Below are 16,702 nucleotides of genomic sequence, written 5' to 3'. Positions count from 1 at the left end.
GAGAGAGAGAGAGAGAGTAAGAGAGAGAAAGGGAGAAGGAAGGAGTGAAAAGGAATGATGGAAGGAAGGGAAATGAGTGAGTGACGCAGCGCTTTGAGTGGGAGCTGACCAGAACACTTCAAAGGGATGGAGTGGAGGAGGAGAAAAAGGGAACAGCGATCGTTTATCCTCCGCCAAGACCGTGAATCTATTTTGAGGTTTAAGTAAGAGCCTAATCCACTTTGTTGCTGGTGTAGAGAGAGAGAGAGAGAGAGAGAGAGAGAGAGAGAGATAATTACTTTAGGGATTTCCATTTTGAAGGGTAAGACAAAAGGCTCTCTCTCTCTCTCTCTCTCTCTCTCTCTCTCTCTCTCTCACTCACACTCTCACACACACACACACACACACACACACACACACACACACACACTCTCTCTCTCTCTCTCTCTCTCTCTCTCTCTCTCTCTCTCTCTCTCTCTCTCTCTCTCTCTCTCTCTCTCTCTCTCTTTCTGCTCACCTGATTCTTGGTGTCAGTCATCATCATGCCGTTCTTCCACCAGGTAATAGTCGCGGAGGGCCGGGATCCTGAGGACTCACACACGATGGCGTACCGCTGCCCCTCTGCTAGACTGGCGCGCGTCCCCATGATCCTCACGTCCAGCGGCGGGACTAAGGAAGGCAGAAGTCAGTGGTTAGTGGTGCTGGTTATATAGTTGTGCTTCTTATCTAAGCTTGTATGTGTTTAACCTCTTCAGTACTGGGACGCATTTTTATCTTGAGTTGTGGGTATGATTAGACGATTTTATTGACATTAGCAAGGGTCTAGGGGTGACAGAAGATTAATTGCCACAGTCTCCACTATTTCAATCCCCATGTAAGTTTGTGAAGATGTGTAAAATCTCCAAATAGTAAGTAGAATGAATATGGAAATGAGTCACGGCACAGTGTAGCTTCTATGTGGCTAAATACTGGTAGTTGTGCTTTTCCTCTATGAGTTTAGCTTCTATGGCTTTGTTATTTTTATGTAAGAGGGTGAAACTGTCCAAATGAAAAAATATAATAGAAAAAAAGGCCCAAATACAAGTAATTCAGAAAAATGCTCAGTAATATGTAAAAGAAGGTCCAATTGGTTGTGTGATCTGTATAGGTAAGTTATGTTTCCTTGTTTTCTTTATAGTTTTAAAATGCTTTATTTATTTATTTATTTATTTATTTATTTATTTTTAGTTGTGACCAGTAAGGATCTTCATGTTTTATTTTCTTGGTGTAATGAAGAGCATAGTAGTTTCCTCTGTCTCTAATGGTGTGTGTTGCTTGTTACAGTTTCATTTCTCTCTCTCTCTCTCTCTCTCTCTCTCTCTCTCTCTCTCTCTCTCTCTCTCTCTCTCTCTCTCTCTCTGCGTCGTATCCTCTGAGGAAAGACATTCACATTAACTCTCATGGTATTTTTAGTTTCAGTAATTGCTTTCATCCTCCCCTCTTCTTATCTTCCTCCTCCTCCTCCATCTCCTCCTCCTCCTATTCCTCCTTTTCCTCCTCCTCCTCCTCCTTCTCCTCCTCTTTCCTCTTCCTCCTCATCCTTATTTTCCTCCTTCTCCATTCTACTTTTTATATTCTCTTTCATTCCATTTTTCATTTGTATATATTCTCTCTCTCTCTCTCTCTCTCTCTCTCTCTCTCTCTCTCTCTCTCTCTCTCTCTCTCTCTCTCTCTCTCTCTCTCTCTGTGTGTTCATATACTGTTTATTTTTTTTGCCATGTTTCGTGATGTGTTATGTCCACTGTGTGTGTGTGTGTGTGTGTGTGTGTGTGTGTGTGTGTGTGTGTGTGTGTGTGTTCACTAACAAGGACGCTGTTTTATTGCCTCGTTTGCCTTGTGAATTTTTTTTATTTATTTATTTTATTTCTTTTTCTTTTAGTTTCATGTTTATTTTTCAGCTTGTTATTGGCACGAGTGGGTTTTAATTGTATATTTTTGGCTAGGATACACACAGACACACACACACACACTCTCTCTCTCTCTCTCTCTCTCTCTCTCTCTCTCTCTCTCTCTCTCTCTCTCTCTCTCTCTCTCTCTCTGAAGAGCAAAGAATTGGAAGAAACAGCGAAACAAGGAACACGCGCCAGAATGGAAGAGGAAAAAGGCGAAATGTCCAAGGAAAAGAATAAAGAAGTACGAGGAAGAAATGGAGGAAGGAAGGAGATGGAAAGAATTAAAGGAAGACGGAAGAAATCTGAAGGAAAGAGGAAATAGACAACAACAACAACAAAACTACTACTACTACTACTACTACTACTACTGCTACATTTTGTCTAAGAAAATCAAGAATGCAGGAAACAGAAGGAGGAGAAACGAAGAATTTATAACAGAGAAAGAGAAATAAAAGCAAAAGAAATGGAGTGAAGAGAAAATAGAACAGATGGTACAGGAAAAAAAAGAAAAATTGGATAAAGAAGAATATAAAATGATAAAGAAACAAGAGAGAGAGAGAGAGAGAGAGAGAGAGAGAGAGAGAGAGAATAGATTTCAGACTCATATCAGATCAGGCGAACTGAACAAAAAGGAAAGAAAAAAAGGGAAATCTCTTGGGGAGAAAAGCCTTAAGTGAAAAAGAATAATGGATGAAGAAATAAAAAGGCGAAAAGAGGGAACAATGTGAGAGAGAGAGAATGCAGGGAATGAGAAAGACGGAGGGAGAAAGAACGAAGGAAAGAAAGTAAGAGAATGAGGAAGGATGCTGAGAGAGAGAGAGAGAGAGAGAGAGAGAGAGAGAGAGAGAGACTAATACAATAGTTAACTTGGAAAGGAAATCGTAAATATAACATAAATAAAATAAATAATACCAATAATAGAAATGAGAGAATAAAAAAGGGGAGCAGAAAAGATACACAGAAAAATACAAAGGATAAAAGAAAAGAAATCTACGTATAAGACAAACTAAGGAAGAAAGAACAGTACCACCACCACCACCACCACCACCACCACCACCACCACCACTACTAATGGCAGCACAAATGAGAGTAAATGAAGAAAAGAAAAGAAAATCACATGCAATAAAGGAGAGGAAAGGCAAATTAAAATATTCATACTACCCACTAAAATAGAAAGAAGACAACCACCACCACCACCACCACCACCACCACCACCACTGACAGCAGGAATAAAGAAATAAAAAAAGGAAGATATAAAAAGAAATTACTGATCCACAAAAATGAAAGAAAGAAAAGTAAACACCACCACCAACACCACCACCACCACTAACAGCAGAAATAAAAAAAATAATAAAAGGAAAATCTAAGAAAAATACTGATCCACACAAAAAGAAAACACAGAAAAACTACCACCAACACCACCACCACCACCACCACCACCATCATCACCACAAGCACTAATAACATGAATAAAAAAAAAAGGAAAAAAGGAAGATAAAAAGAAAAATAACTGAAAAACAAAAGAAAAAGACATATCAAAACATTACCACCACCACCACCACCACCACCACAAACACTCACAGCTCATATCCAAAGTGACGGTAGCGGCGACAGGCACAGACAGGTTGGAGTTGGAGGCTTGGCAGGTGAGGACTCGGTACAAGTAATTCCGGTCAAGCGAGGGCAGGTGAAGGGTGTTGCTGGTGACCTTCCCGCGCCGCACCTCCACCGCGTCGTCCAGCAGCTTCTCCTCAAAGAACCAGGACAGTGTGGGGCGGGGCCGACCTGGGAACATAAGAACATTACGAGGAACGCTTCAGAAGACTTAATGACGTTTTCATAAATGCTTTCCAATCTCGCAATCTCCAATCGACAGCTTTTTCAAGTCCATAGAGACAACCAGCCGGGATTTCAAGACAGTTTCTCCTTTTTTATATACTAGAAATCTTACCAATCAATCATCCGAACCATAAAAACACCCTTATCAATGCTTTATTCTCTCACTACGACAATTTTCCAAGTCCACAGAAACAACTAGAAGGAGTATTCATAAACGCCTTTCCCTCTCACTTTGACTCACACCTCCTCTCTCTTGAATCAACCTACCTCTGTTCCTATCTAAAACTGCTTCCTTTTTCTTCCCTTACTTCTTGTTCTTTTCTCTTCATTGCCTGTTCTTTTAACTTAACTTCTTCAACATTACACTCCTCTCTCAAGCACAAATTCAGAAACACCTTACTCTCCCACTTCGACAATTTTCCAAGGCCAGAGAGATAGATAACTAGCCGAGTTTTCAAGACAGTTTCTCCTTTTGGTACAATACAGATCTTGCCAATCTATCGCCAGAATCATAAAAATACTCTTACAAACACGAGTATCTTCAACTGGACCGTTTGGAAAGCAGTGATGGTGAGAGAGCAAAGCGTTTCAGAAGACCGAGTGACGTGCTCAACACACCTCGTGATTACTTGAATGTACTTACGTTCTTATATCAGACACACACACACACACACACACACACACACACACCTCTTTCTGCGTAAAATATAAACTTTTTCACAGATATAGGCACAGAGAGAGACTGATGACATATTGATTGACTGACTGACTGATTAACTGACTGCTGATAAACTTATTGACTGACTGACTGACTGATTGACTGACTAACTGACTGACTGATAGACTGATTTACGTAAAGATACCCAAGTCATATGAGGAACTGAGAGAGAGAGAGAGAGAGAGAGAGAGAGAGAGAGAGAGAGAGAGAGAGAGAGAGAGAGAGAGAGAGAGAGAGAGAGAGAGAGAGAATTTCACCTTTACAAATACTCTATAAAACCAAGAAAAGTAATGTCTATCGATTATTAAAAGAAAATATCAGAGAGAGAGAGAGAGAGAGAGAGAGAGAGAGAGAGAGAGAGAGAGAGAGAGAGAGAGGCAGTGGCGGCGGCGGTGTCTGGACGGCATAACAGTGCGTCAGGGAAGGCGGGGACGTGTCTCGTTGGGGGGAAAGTGGTCCCGTTCACCTTTAATGTTTGTTTCTGAGGAGCGTCATTATTGTTTGGCCTTGAGGGGATGAGGCGATCACCTGATGGAAGGAGGAAGGAAAAGAGGAGGAGGAGGAGGTGGAGGAGGAGAAGGAGGAAGGATACATAGTGTTTTTATTCTTATATGTGTCCTGAGTGTTGTATTTTGTGGTATTACTGTTGTTACTGATACTCCTGGTATTTCTACTGCCTTGAAGAGACTAGGAGGACTGATAGAGGAACTTTTTGTTTATCTGTTTATTTATTGGCGTGTGTGTCTGTCTCGTGTTGTGCGTTCCCTGCTTGTTTTTTTTTTTTTTTACTGATAGTTATGCTGCTGTTACCGATACCACTGCTACCTCTGTTGCTACTTCTATTATCACTACCACTACTACTACTACTGTTACTACTACTATTTCTACTACTACTGCTACTACTATTACCACTACTACTACCACTACTACTACTTCTACTACTACTACCACTACTACTACTACTACTACTACTACTACTACTACTACCACTACTACTACCTTTATTACTTTTACTACTACTGCTACTACTACTACTACTGCTACTACTACTATTTCTGCTACTACTACTACTACTACTACTACTACTACTACCTACTACTACTACTACTACTACTACTCCACCTAGAAACAAGAACATAAGGAAAGCTACAAGAGATGAAACAGAAATACAAAAGTAGTCCCTTTTATTAAACAAATCTACCACCACCACCACTACCACCACCACCAAATCACATCAAAGTAACACCGGCAATAAACACTTCAAAACCCCCTCAAGAACAGACGTGAAGTATAAACCATCAATAACCTTTCATTCCATCACTGGTTTTCGATCCTCCTGCTGCCGTGAGTCCCCGTGAGCCGCTGCGAAGACCGCGAGGTAGAAGAGGCGCAGTAAAATGGAGCGGCTCTTCCCCCGTAATGCTCGCCGTAAAACTAGACGGAGCGCGACGGTATAACTACTACTACTACGCGGGCACCGAATCCCCGCCCGGCCTCGGTTATAAAGAGCAGAGTCTTTGTTCCGCGGCTTCTTTCGTAAAAGGAAAGAGATTCCCTCCTTTAAGTTTTGTGTGATTAAATTGCATGAAAGTATAAAGATCGGGTTTGTTGCCCGGATGTCCTCGTTTGCTGAGAGAGAGAGAGAGAGAGAGAGAGAGAGAGAGAGAGAGAGAGAGAGAGAGAGAGAGAGAGACCTAACGAGTGTTGTAGTATCCTGTCAGGTCTTAGCTTAAAATCAAAGAACACTTCATCTCTCTCTCTCTCTCTCTCTCTCTCTCTCTCTCTCTCTCTCTCTCTCTCTCTCTCTCGTCAGTACAGTACTCGTATGTATATGAGAGAGAGAGAGAGAGAGAGAGAGAGAGAGAGAGAGAGAGAGAGAGAAAGTGTGTGTATGTGTGTTTGTGTGTGTGTGTGTGTGTGTGTGTGTGTGTGTGTGTGTGTGTGGGCGTAGAAGCGGTGGAGAGCAGGCAATTAAAGGTACCAGGGCGGGAAATTGAGAGGGCAAGCCTAAAATATTCTGCATTGGCAGAATATCTCACGCTCACTAAAATTCAAATCGCAGGAATAATAAAGTACTTTGGAGAGAGAGAGAGAGAGAGAGAGAGAGAGAGAGAGAGAGAGAGAGATGCGCCATATATATAAACTCAGACGATTTGCATTTTACATCTACGCAGTTCTGGTGATTTCGTCTCTCTCTCTCTCTCTCTCTCTCTCTCTCTCTCTCTCTCTCTCTCACACACACACAGAAAATCAGGAAAGAAAATTTGTCCTTCTAATATGAACTCATCTGACAAATAACGAGAAAAAAGCTCTCTCTCTCTCTCTCTCTCTCTCTCTCTCTCTCTCTCTCTCTCTCTCTCTCTCTCTCTGACACATCCACACATCCCTTACATTACTATTTACATCAATGCATTACGTTTTCATTCAGTGTTTTCCCTAAGCACTCCATGGAAAACGGGATTTATTTTACACCCTTTCAGAATCCATCTCGTAAACACAACACCAGCAGTTCCCTAACACACGGGCATTACTCTTCAAATCTATGGTAATTTCTGACGCTGCAGGAAAAAGAAGAGAGGGACAGAAGACAATAAACGAGAGAGATATGCGTTATTATTATATAGAGTGGTAGGAAGAGGAGAGGGAAAGGGAGGAGTATAGGAGAGATAGAGGTATACTCATAAAGCATTGCAGAAGTGGTGGTTTTGTTGTCAATGCAGCGTTTAGTATAGAGTTGTGAATGTGTTGTGTTTGTGTGGGGTAATTATTATGTGCGAGTTGATTGGAGTGTTTGTGCAGAGAGAGAGAGAGAGAGAGAGAGAGAGAGAGAGAGAGAGAGAGAGAGAGAGAGAGAGAGAGAGAGTTATAGTATTGAAACTCTTCCTGATTAAATAGTACTAAAAAAGAGACAAAAATGAAAATAAGGGAAGGTAATGTTGGATAAAGAGGAGGAGGAGGAGGAGGAGGAGGAGGAGGAGGAGGAGGAGGAGGAGGAGGAGGAGGAGGAGGAGGAGGAGGAAGAAGAAGAGGAGGAGGAGGAGGAGGAGGAGGAGGAGGAGGAGGAGGAGGAGGAGGAGGAGGAGGAGGAAGAAGAAAGGAGGAGGAGGAGGAGGAGGAGGAGGAGGAGGAGAAAGACGAAGAGAAAGAGAAGACTATAGTTTACTACCCTCCCACCCAACTTATCTCTCCTTCCTCCCCCTCCTCCTCCTCCACCTACTCCTCCTCCCCCATCCTCCTCCTCCTCCTCCTCCTCCTCCTCCTCCTCCTCCTCCTCCTCCTCCTCCTCCTCCTCCTCCTCATTCCTCTCTCCCAAAACATAAGAATCTGAAAAGTCAACCAAAGCGTATCTAAGAAGCGCGGCTGCTGGAAATTCCTGTTTTTATATCATTTGTCTCAAAATTAATGAAGGGAGAGTTGGAATTACTATACGGACGCTGTACAGACTGGAACTACTACTCTCTCTCTCTCTCTCTCTCTCTCTCTCTCTCACAACAGTTTTTTTTCTAGCTTTTTCTTGCCTTTTTTTCTCTTGTTTCAGTTTTCTCTCTCTCTCTCTCTCTCTCTCTCTCTCTCTCTCTCTCTCTCTCTCTCTCTCTCTCTCTCTGTCTTTATTTTGAGTTTCATTATATTTTTCCTTTCTTTTTTCGGCAAATTGAGGATTATCTACATACTCTCTCTCTCTCTCTCTCTCTCTCTCTCTCTCTCTCTCTCTCTCTCTCTCTCTTATGACTGTTAAATCAAAATATATGACGGAGAAGAGTGACACGAGAGGGAGGCAGTGAACGAAGGAATGGAAGGGAGGGAAGGAAGGGGAAGGGAGGGAAAATGGACCAGATGAGAGATTGAAGAAGGGAAGGAGGGAGGGAAGGAAGGAAGGAGGGAGGGAGGGAGAGAAAAGAGACTGGGAGTGAAGTAGGGACGGAGGGAAGGGAGGTAAAAGAAATAGAGGGAAAAAGAGTGATGGGTGTGTCCCTTTTAATGATGTAGGGACAGTTACCGTGATGGGATGATTCTTGTAGCAGCTGTCGAGAGAGAGAGAGAGAGAGAGAGAGAGAGAGAGAGAGAGAGAGAGAGAGAGAGAGAGGGAGAATTTTATAGGTTTGGTAGTTTGAAAGAGACATGTAGAAGGATTGAAAGATAGGTTGACAGATAAATATACAGATAAATAGATTGTTGCATGGAAAATAGATAAAGATAGAGACTAATAGATACATACACACACACATACATACATAAATGAATATGGAAGTTGTATATACGTAGATAAATAACAGAGATAGATAAATGAAACAAAATAGATAGACTGACAGAAAAATACATAGGTGCAGAGAGAGAGAGAGAGAGAGAGAGAGAGAGAGAGAGAGAGAGAGAGAGAGAGAGAGAGAGAGAGAGAGAGAGAAAGTATTCATCTAATATTATCTATTAAAATTAAGTTTAGTTATTACAACATTACAATTTGTATATAATGTAAATGTAAGGGCAGTAGCTTTAAGATAACTCACCTACGGCAAGGATGAGCTTTAGCGATAGAGAGAGAGAGAGAGAGAGAGAGAGAGAGAGAGAGAGAGAGAGAGAGAGAGAGAGAGAGAGATGGGTGGGTACACAAACACTGGAGGTCGTGAGTGATCTTGCCAATTAACAATCAAGGTGTTTCAAAATTCAACGAAATAAAAAGATTCCAATAATATTAAGGAGGAGAAAGAAAATGTTGGACACAAACTCGTATCTCATTAATGAAAACGCATCGACCGTGATAAAAATGAATGAGAGAGTTAGAGAGAGAGAGAGAGAGAGAGAGAGAGAGAGAGAGAGAGAGAGAGAGAGAGAGAGCGAGAGCGGCGGCGGCAGTGAGTTATTTCGTTTACATATTGATTTATGTATAATTAGTTATTCATTTATTCATTAACTTAATTATCTGTATCTCCATCTACCCTGATTTATTTATTTATTTATCTATTTATTTATTTATTTATTAGTTTATTTATTCATTCAAGCTTTCCCCATACACTCAATTTCATCAGAGCCAAATTCCGAACGTAGCAATAAAAATAACAACAAATAAAATCAATAAAATAAATAAAATAAACAAATGAAAATCTGATTGTCGTTATAAAAAGTTTTCTAAATTAATTGCAAAACCGTTTTTTCTCTCTCTTTTGCAAATATAAGCGAATATTGAACAGAGTATCCAGCATTAATAGATACATACACCACCCCCTTCCCTCCCATCCCCTCCACTCCCCTCCTCCCCTCCCCTCCCTTGCTCTCCCCTCCAGTCCCATAGCCTAAAATATTAATTAAATGTATAGAATTAAAAAAAAAGTCACGTTAACACATAGAGAGACACGAGAGGCAAAAAATGTAATGACTAGAAGTAATAAAAGCAGAGAATGAATTGGTAGTGAACGAGGTTGTGTGTATTAGAGGCCTTGTTATGGAATCTGATCCCCTGTACAGGCTATTAGTGTGACTCTCTCTCTCGCTCTCTCTCTCTTTCTCTGTGTGTGTGTGTGTGTGTGTGTGTGTGTGTGTGTGTGTGTGTGTGTGTGTGTGTGTGTGTGTGTGTGTGTGTGTATGTGTGTGATTGGATTTTAAAGAGACTTAACCATATGACCTAGTGACCTAACAGATGTAGAGAGAGAGAGAGAGAGAGAGAGAGAGAGAGAGAGAGAGAGAGAGAGAGAGAGAGAGAATAAGTTCTTTAATCAATACTGGGAAATAATTATTTTCATTAAACATTCTCTCTCTCTCTCTCTCTCTCTCTCTCTCTCTCTCTCTCTCTCTCTCTCTCTCTCTCCAGCAGTTCTACATAATTTTTCATTCATTATAAGGAGTTGTTGTGAAATGCATATGTGTTTTAGTTCTTTGCCTCGCTCTTCTTGTCACTCTCTTGTCACGGCTGAGTTGAGACTGGCTGGCACTTGCTGTACACACCGCCGCTGCCTGCAGGACTGAGGGTGGAGGGCTAGGCAGAGTTTACTTGCTTCATTAACACTTTTTTTGCACTCTACTTCACACGAGGCGAAAATGAGGATGCATTAAAAGGAAAGAAATTAAGTAAGAAATGTACTGCTTGTTGTATTTTACCATTTTTGTTATCTTCGTATTCAGAAAAGCTTTGCTCTCTCATCACAGCTGTTTCCCAAGGCCGCAGAGATGATTAGTGTGATTTTCAAGAGTGTTTCTCCAGCTAATAATGTAGAAATCTTGTCATTCTACCTCTAAAACCGTAAAAACTCATTAAAGATCTCGTGTAAATTTGAATAATGCCTTTTAAAATAGTGAAGGTGAAGCATAGAAATGTTTGAGAATACTAGATTTTGGTGGACAATCATAGGTCTTACTACTGTAGATATACCAATGAAGCAGAACAGTACTTATGAAGGGAGACGAGCAATAGAAGACGCAGAGACAGGCAAATGTGGAGAAGAGTGACTGTCTACGGCTATCTTTAACGAGACGAGCATAAAGAAAGTCTAGTTACGTTCAATCATTAAGGATAGACAGTTTGGGAGAATTAGAATAAAAAATCACGAATTTGAAAAAGGAAAGTGAAAAAAGTGATTGAGAATTGGAAAGTTTTAAGCAGACTACCTTGCTCTCTGATTGATGATGCTAATATGATATCTAAACCTTTCTATTTTACCAGTTTTTAGGTGAGTTTTCACTACAAAATACGTATGTTAGATTTCCCTTTCGTTTCCTCGCCCTACACCACACGCTGTCTGGCCTGAATGGGTGTCAGTGTGTCATTCACGACGGTGTGTTGATGGATTGAGTGATTGGATTAAAGCATCACAACAACATCGGGAACTGGCGGTCGCGGGGCGTGGTGTGCGGTGACAAAACACAAATGCTGGTGGTGGTGGCAGATTCACGTCACGCATCACGTTATCATTGTATTATTACGAGTGCATTGGAAGAGACAGAGGGTTCTTTTTAGGCTGAGTGAGGAATGTATGGGTGCTCTTAATCCCTTCAATAGTGAGACGCTTTTTTTACCTTGATTTTTTGTGTACGATTAGACTATTTTATTTGTATTATGAAGGGTCTGTGGAGGTCCAAAGATTAATGGTCAGAGTCTCTACTATTTTAGCCCCAACATATGGTTCTGAAGTTATATAAAACCACCAAATAATAACCAGAATGAATAAGAAAACGCGTCATGGTACTGAAGAGATTAAACTAGGAATACCATTAAGTTAGAATGTGTTAGCGTGGTGTGGCGACATTTGTTCTCCTATGCAAGAACTAACTGTCTAATTCTTTATCTGACCGTCACATATTCAAAGCACTCGTCCACCTCAGACTCTTAACCATCTCAGTTCTGCATTATTTTTATTTTCCCATTATTCCTTACAACCTTACAGATGCATTTTTTTTTTCTATACTAACCTTTTAAACGATTTATTGGTCAAGAGAATGTAAAAGCAGGTATTTTTTTTTCTTTCTCTATTTTTCTATGTCCATGTAAAGAGTTGTCATATAAATCTGCCCGGAACAATTATAATCATAGGTAAAGAATCGGTAAAAGTGATACTCTTAAAACTATAATCAATGTAAATGTCAATATCCATCAATACTGTACGCATTTTTCTCATATTTCCTCACTTGTCTCAGATGCCGGTGGTATTGCGCATACTTAGCTAAATTCATTGCCACCACTCTTCTCTCCGCTGCTGAGTTTGATGTTTAATAGATCGAGGCTGTGATTGGAATCGCTCTTGCAATATTCGTAAACTTATAGTGCTGAATAATTAGTGAATTTGTTTAAAAGGATTTGATTGCCTGTGCGAGATATTGGATACTATATTTATTCTTGTAGTTAGCTGATATTTTTTCCTCTTTTATTTGTGAACGAAAAGACGTAAGAGTGGAAGAAAAGGTTGCTACTTTGCGGCTTCCTTGAGAGAAAATTAAACTGATGGAAAAGAAAGTTATAGTTCATAGTTCTTTGGGCATTTGAATATTGTAAGTCAGTCATATTATTGCTTCACTCATCTTCTCAGTGCCTATCAAACTCACTGATAAATTTACTCAGCTACCCATTCAATCATTTACATCCCTTCACTTATCATTCAAACCACCACAAAATTTTACTCATCCATCTACATAAACACACTCTTCTCCCTCATTCATTCCTTGACCATTTACAGTCCTTCATTTCAACAATCTCTCTCTCTCTCTCTCTCTCTCTCTCTCTCTCTCTCTCTCTCTCTCTCTCTCTCTCTCTCTCTCTCTCTCTCTCTCTCTCTCTCTCTCAGCCATCAATTTAAACACACACTCTCATTCACTCCTCCTTTATCACTCACACACATACTCTCTATCTCTCCTTCGCTCGCTCCCTGACTGACTCACCCATTCATATAAAAACACACTCTCCCTCACTCCTTTATCACTCACAGTCCTTCACTCACACACACACTCTTTATCTCTCCTTCCCTCGCTCCCTGACCGACTCACCCATCCATATAACACACTCTTTCTCTCTCACTTCTCTCTTGATCATTTACAGTTCCACAGTCACTCAAACACAGATTTTCCTTCCCTCCCTCCTTCCCTGACTGACTGATTCACCCATCCGTATAAGCACACTCTTTCTCACTCACTTCTTCCTTCACCACTTACGATCTTCCACTCAAACACACACTCTCCCTCCTTTCCTCCCTTACACAACCTTTCTCCTTCACTCCTCCCTTGATCACTACAGCCCGTCACTCAAACACGCGCTCTCCCTCTTTCCTTCCCTGCCTGACTGACCTGTGTCCACCTGGCAGATGAGGGTGAGGGAGGCGCCGAGTGGGTAGGGACCGATCACGCCGCTCACTTCCAGGCCCTCCTCGTTCAGAATGCGGATCTTCTTGGGCGGCACTGTGGGGAAGACAAGGCAGGTGAGTAAAGTGTGTGTGTGGGGAGGTGTTTGTGTGTGTGTGTGTGTGTGTGTGTGTGTGTGTGTGTGTGTGTGTGTGTGTCTGTGTGTGTGAAAGAGAGAAAGAGAGAGGAATATGAAGAAATATAAAGGAATACGAAGAATAAATTACATTATATCATTTACACACACACACACACACACACACACACACACACACACACACACACACACACACACACACACACACACACACACACACACAGCTCTGTCCAAACGTTTACAAGTTACATTATATTCTTTACAATTTCACTCTTTTTATTATTTATTACCATTACAAAACGTTTCCTATCCATATAATGTGTGAATTTAACGGAACATTTCTACACTTTACGTTCTTTTTTTTTTCTTTTATATTATTTTTTTTCTCCTTTTTTTTTGTATAGCATAAAATGAAGTTGAATTTTACATCAATCACGAATTATTTTTTTGGGGTAAGTTTCTTTTGATCACGAAGGAAAAAAAATATACCAAATGGAATTATATCATATTTACATAACATTCTATTTTTATTCCCTCTTATCATTCAGTATCGCATTGGTTCGTTAAATGATTCGTAGGTAAAAAAAAAAAAAAAGTAAAATAATACGCGTGTTTAATAATACGTGTTTTCATTACAGTTCGTTTTTTTTCTTATCGTTCAATCTTTCCGTTCTTTAATTTCCACTTTGCCACTATTTTTCATTATTTTTTGTTATTGTATATATGTTTTTGTTATCATTCTATCTTATCGTCCTTCTGTTCATTATTATTCTAGTTCTCTCTCTCTCTCTCTCTCTCTCTCTCTCTCTCTCTCTCTCTCTCTCTCTCTCTCTCTCTCTCTCTCTCTCTCTCTCTCTCTCTCTCTCTCTCTCTCTCTCTCTCTCTCTCTCTCTCTCTCTCTCTCTCTTTCCTCTCTCCCCATTACTATTTTGTCCTATTTCCTTATTATTCTACTCTCTCTCTCTCTCTCTCTCTCTCTCTCTCTCTCTCTCTCTCTCTCTCTCTCTCTCTCTCTCTCTCTCTCTCTCTCTCTCTCTCTCTCTCTCTCTCTCTCTCTCCCTTCCTTCTTCTCTCCCTTCTTCCCTTCTCTCCTTCCCACCTTTCTCCTCCCACAGTCTCTCCTTCTCTCTCCCCACTACCTGTGCACTGGTCTCATTAACCTTGACCTTTGACTCAGCGGTAAGAATGAAAGAACAATGGTTATGAATGGCAGAGATATTCATGGTACAGGGATTTACTGAAGTTCAAAAGGAAGACTCAGTGAAGTCCATATTCAGAAACGCTTTGTTCTCTCTCATCACGACTACTTCCAAGGCCACAGGGATGATTAGCAGAGTTTTCAAGAGTGTTTCGCCAGTTGATGATGTAGAAATCTTGTTACTCTGCCTCTAGAACAGTAAAAACACCTTATAAAACCCTTTTTGTATCACTAAGACTGTTTTCCAAGGCCACAGAAATGATTAGCTGGGGTTTCAAGAGTGTTTTTCCAGTTGATAATATAGAAATCTTGTCACTACCTCTACAACCGTAAAAACATTTTATAAAACGCTTTTCTCTCTTGCAAATTGTTTTTAAGGCTATAGAGATGATTAACGGGGATTTCAAGATTGTTTCTCCAATAGAAATCCTGTCACTCTGCCTCTAAAACCGTAAAAAATATCTAACAAAACGCTTTTTTCTCTTACAAATTGTTTTTCAAGGTTATAGAGATGATTAGTGGGATTTCAAAAGCGTTTCTCCAGTGAATAATGTAGAAATTTTGTCACTGCTTCTAGAACCATAAAAACACCTTATAAAACGCCTTTCTCTCTCCCCAAGACTGTTTTCCAAGAGGGTTTGATTTGGAGCAGAGTGTGGAGTGGAGTGGAGTGGAGTGGAATAGGGTAGAGTGAGGGTGGATAAGATGTGAAGTATGTAAATTGTCTACATAGTTTTCAAGTGGCATTATTTGTTTATTTATATTTCTATTCCTGGTGCAGTTATTAAATTTTTCTGTGTTGAAATTAATGGCACACACAAACACACACACACACAAACACACACACACACACACACACACACACACACACACACACACACACAGAGAGAGAGAGAGAGAGAGAGAGAGAGAGAGAGAGAGAGAGAGAGAGAGAGAGAGAGAGAGAGAGAGGTGGAGCTGTCTCATCACCTCTTCCTCGTCAGCTAATGAGTAAAAACACACCAACACATCAAAAATCTGCGAACTTAATCACCAGTGAGTCACTTAATTAGACTACCTGACTAATAATTCCTCACCTTCCTACACCTGAGGGTCGAGGAGGAGACACCTCTACGCCTCAACACCGAAAGTTCATAATCAGAAATGCTCTTCTCTCTCACCACGACTATTTTTGAGAGCCACAGAGATAATTAGCGGGGTTTTCAAGTGTGTTTCTATAGTTAATGATATAGAGATTTTGTCACTGCCTCTAGATCCTTAAAAACATCTTAAAAAACGGTCTTCTCTCTCACCATGATTGTTTTCCAAGGACGCAGAGATGATTAGTGGGGTTTTCAACAGTGTTTCTTTAGTTAATAGTTAATAATGTAGAAATTTTGTCACTGCCTCTAGAACAGTAAAAACACCTTATAAAACTTATAAAACGCTCTTCTCTCATCAAGACTGCTTTCCAATGCTACAGAGAAGATTAGCGGGAGTTTTCAAGTATGTTTCTACAATTAATAATGTAGAACTCTAGTCACTCTGCCTCGGGAACCATAAAAAAACACCTTAAAACTTATAAAACGCTCTTCTCTCTCATCAAGATTGTTTTCCAAGACCACAGAGAAGATTAGCGGAAGTTTTCATGTGTGTTTCGCCAGTTAATAATGCAGAAATTTTGTCACTCTGCCTCAGGAACCATAAAAACACTTTAAAACTTATAAAACGCTCTTCTCTCTCACCAAGACTGTTTTCCAAGATCACAGATATGATTAGCAAGGTTTCAAGAATGTTTCTACAGGTAATAATGTAAAAATTTTGTCACTCTGCCTGTAGAGCATTAAAACCATCTAAAAAAGTGTAAATTCAGATAAAACTTTTTGAAATAGTGGAGGTGAAGTACAGAACTGTTTGAGAATTTTAGCCCAACAAACAAACCTAACACACCACATCTTCACAATTCTAATTCTGTACTACAATTTATTTTCTTAGTCTCCTTTCCTTTTATTACTTCTATTTTTCATTCACTTCATTTATCCATTTTTCTTTATTCATCTTATTATCATTCACTCTTTCCCTTCCCTGTCCTCACAACACCACAATAAACTCGCTTTTCTCACTCGTTCTTTACTCATTTCTCCGCT

General features: G+C 40.3%; 1 protein-coding gene across 6 annotated transcripts in view; it reads right to left on the bottom strand.

Annotated features, from left to right (window-relative positions):
• The window catches only part of LOC123516607, a 314,502-nt gene that overhangs the window by 28,804 nt on the left and 268,996 nt on the right, over positions 1-16,702 (bottom strand). For all 6 annotated transcript variants that reach the window (XR_006678254.1, XR_006678255.1, XM_045276154.1 and 3 more), the window contains 3 exons: positions 13,228-13,338; positions 3,492-3,695; positions 497-648 (listed from right to left, as the gene is read on the bottom strand). Coding sequence is in view for 4 of the 6 variants with exons in the window: in XM_045276154.1 (XP_045132089.1) it covers positions 497-648; positions 3,492-3,695; positions 13,228-13,338 (467 nt within the window). In the remaining 2 variants the exon portion in view is untranslated. The remainder of the gene's footprint in view (positions 1-496; positions 649-3,491; positions 3,696-13,227; positions 13,339-16,702) is intronic.

Source organism: Portunus trituberculatus, chromosome 41, assembly GCF_017591435.1.
Source record: "Portunus trituberculatus isolate SZX2019 chromosome 41, ASM1759143v1, whole genome shotgun sequence".
Classification (NCBI taxonomy): Eukaryota; Metazoa; Arthropoda; class Malacostraca; order Decapoda; family Portunidae; genus Portunus; species Portunus trituberculatus.
The sequence above is the reverse complement of the archived record's forward strand: the minus strand, read 5'-3'. Positions and strand labels throughout refer to the sequence as shown.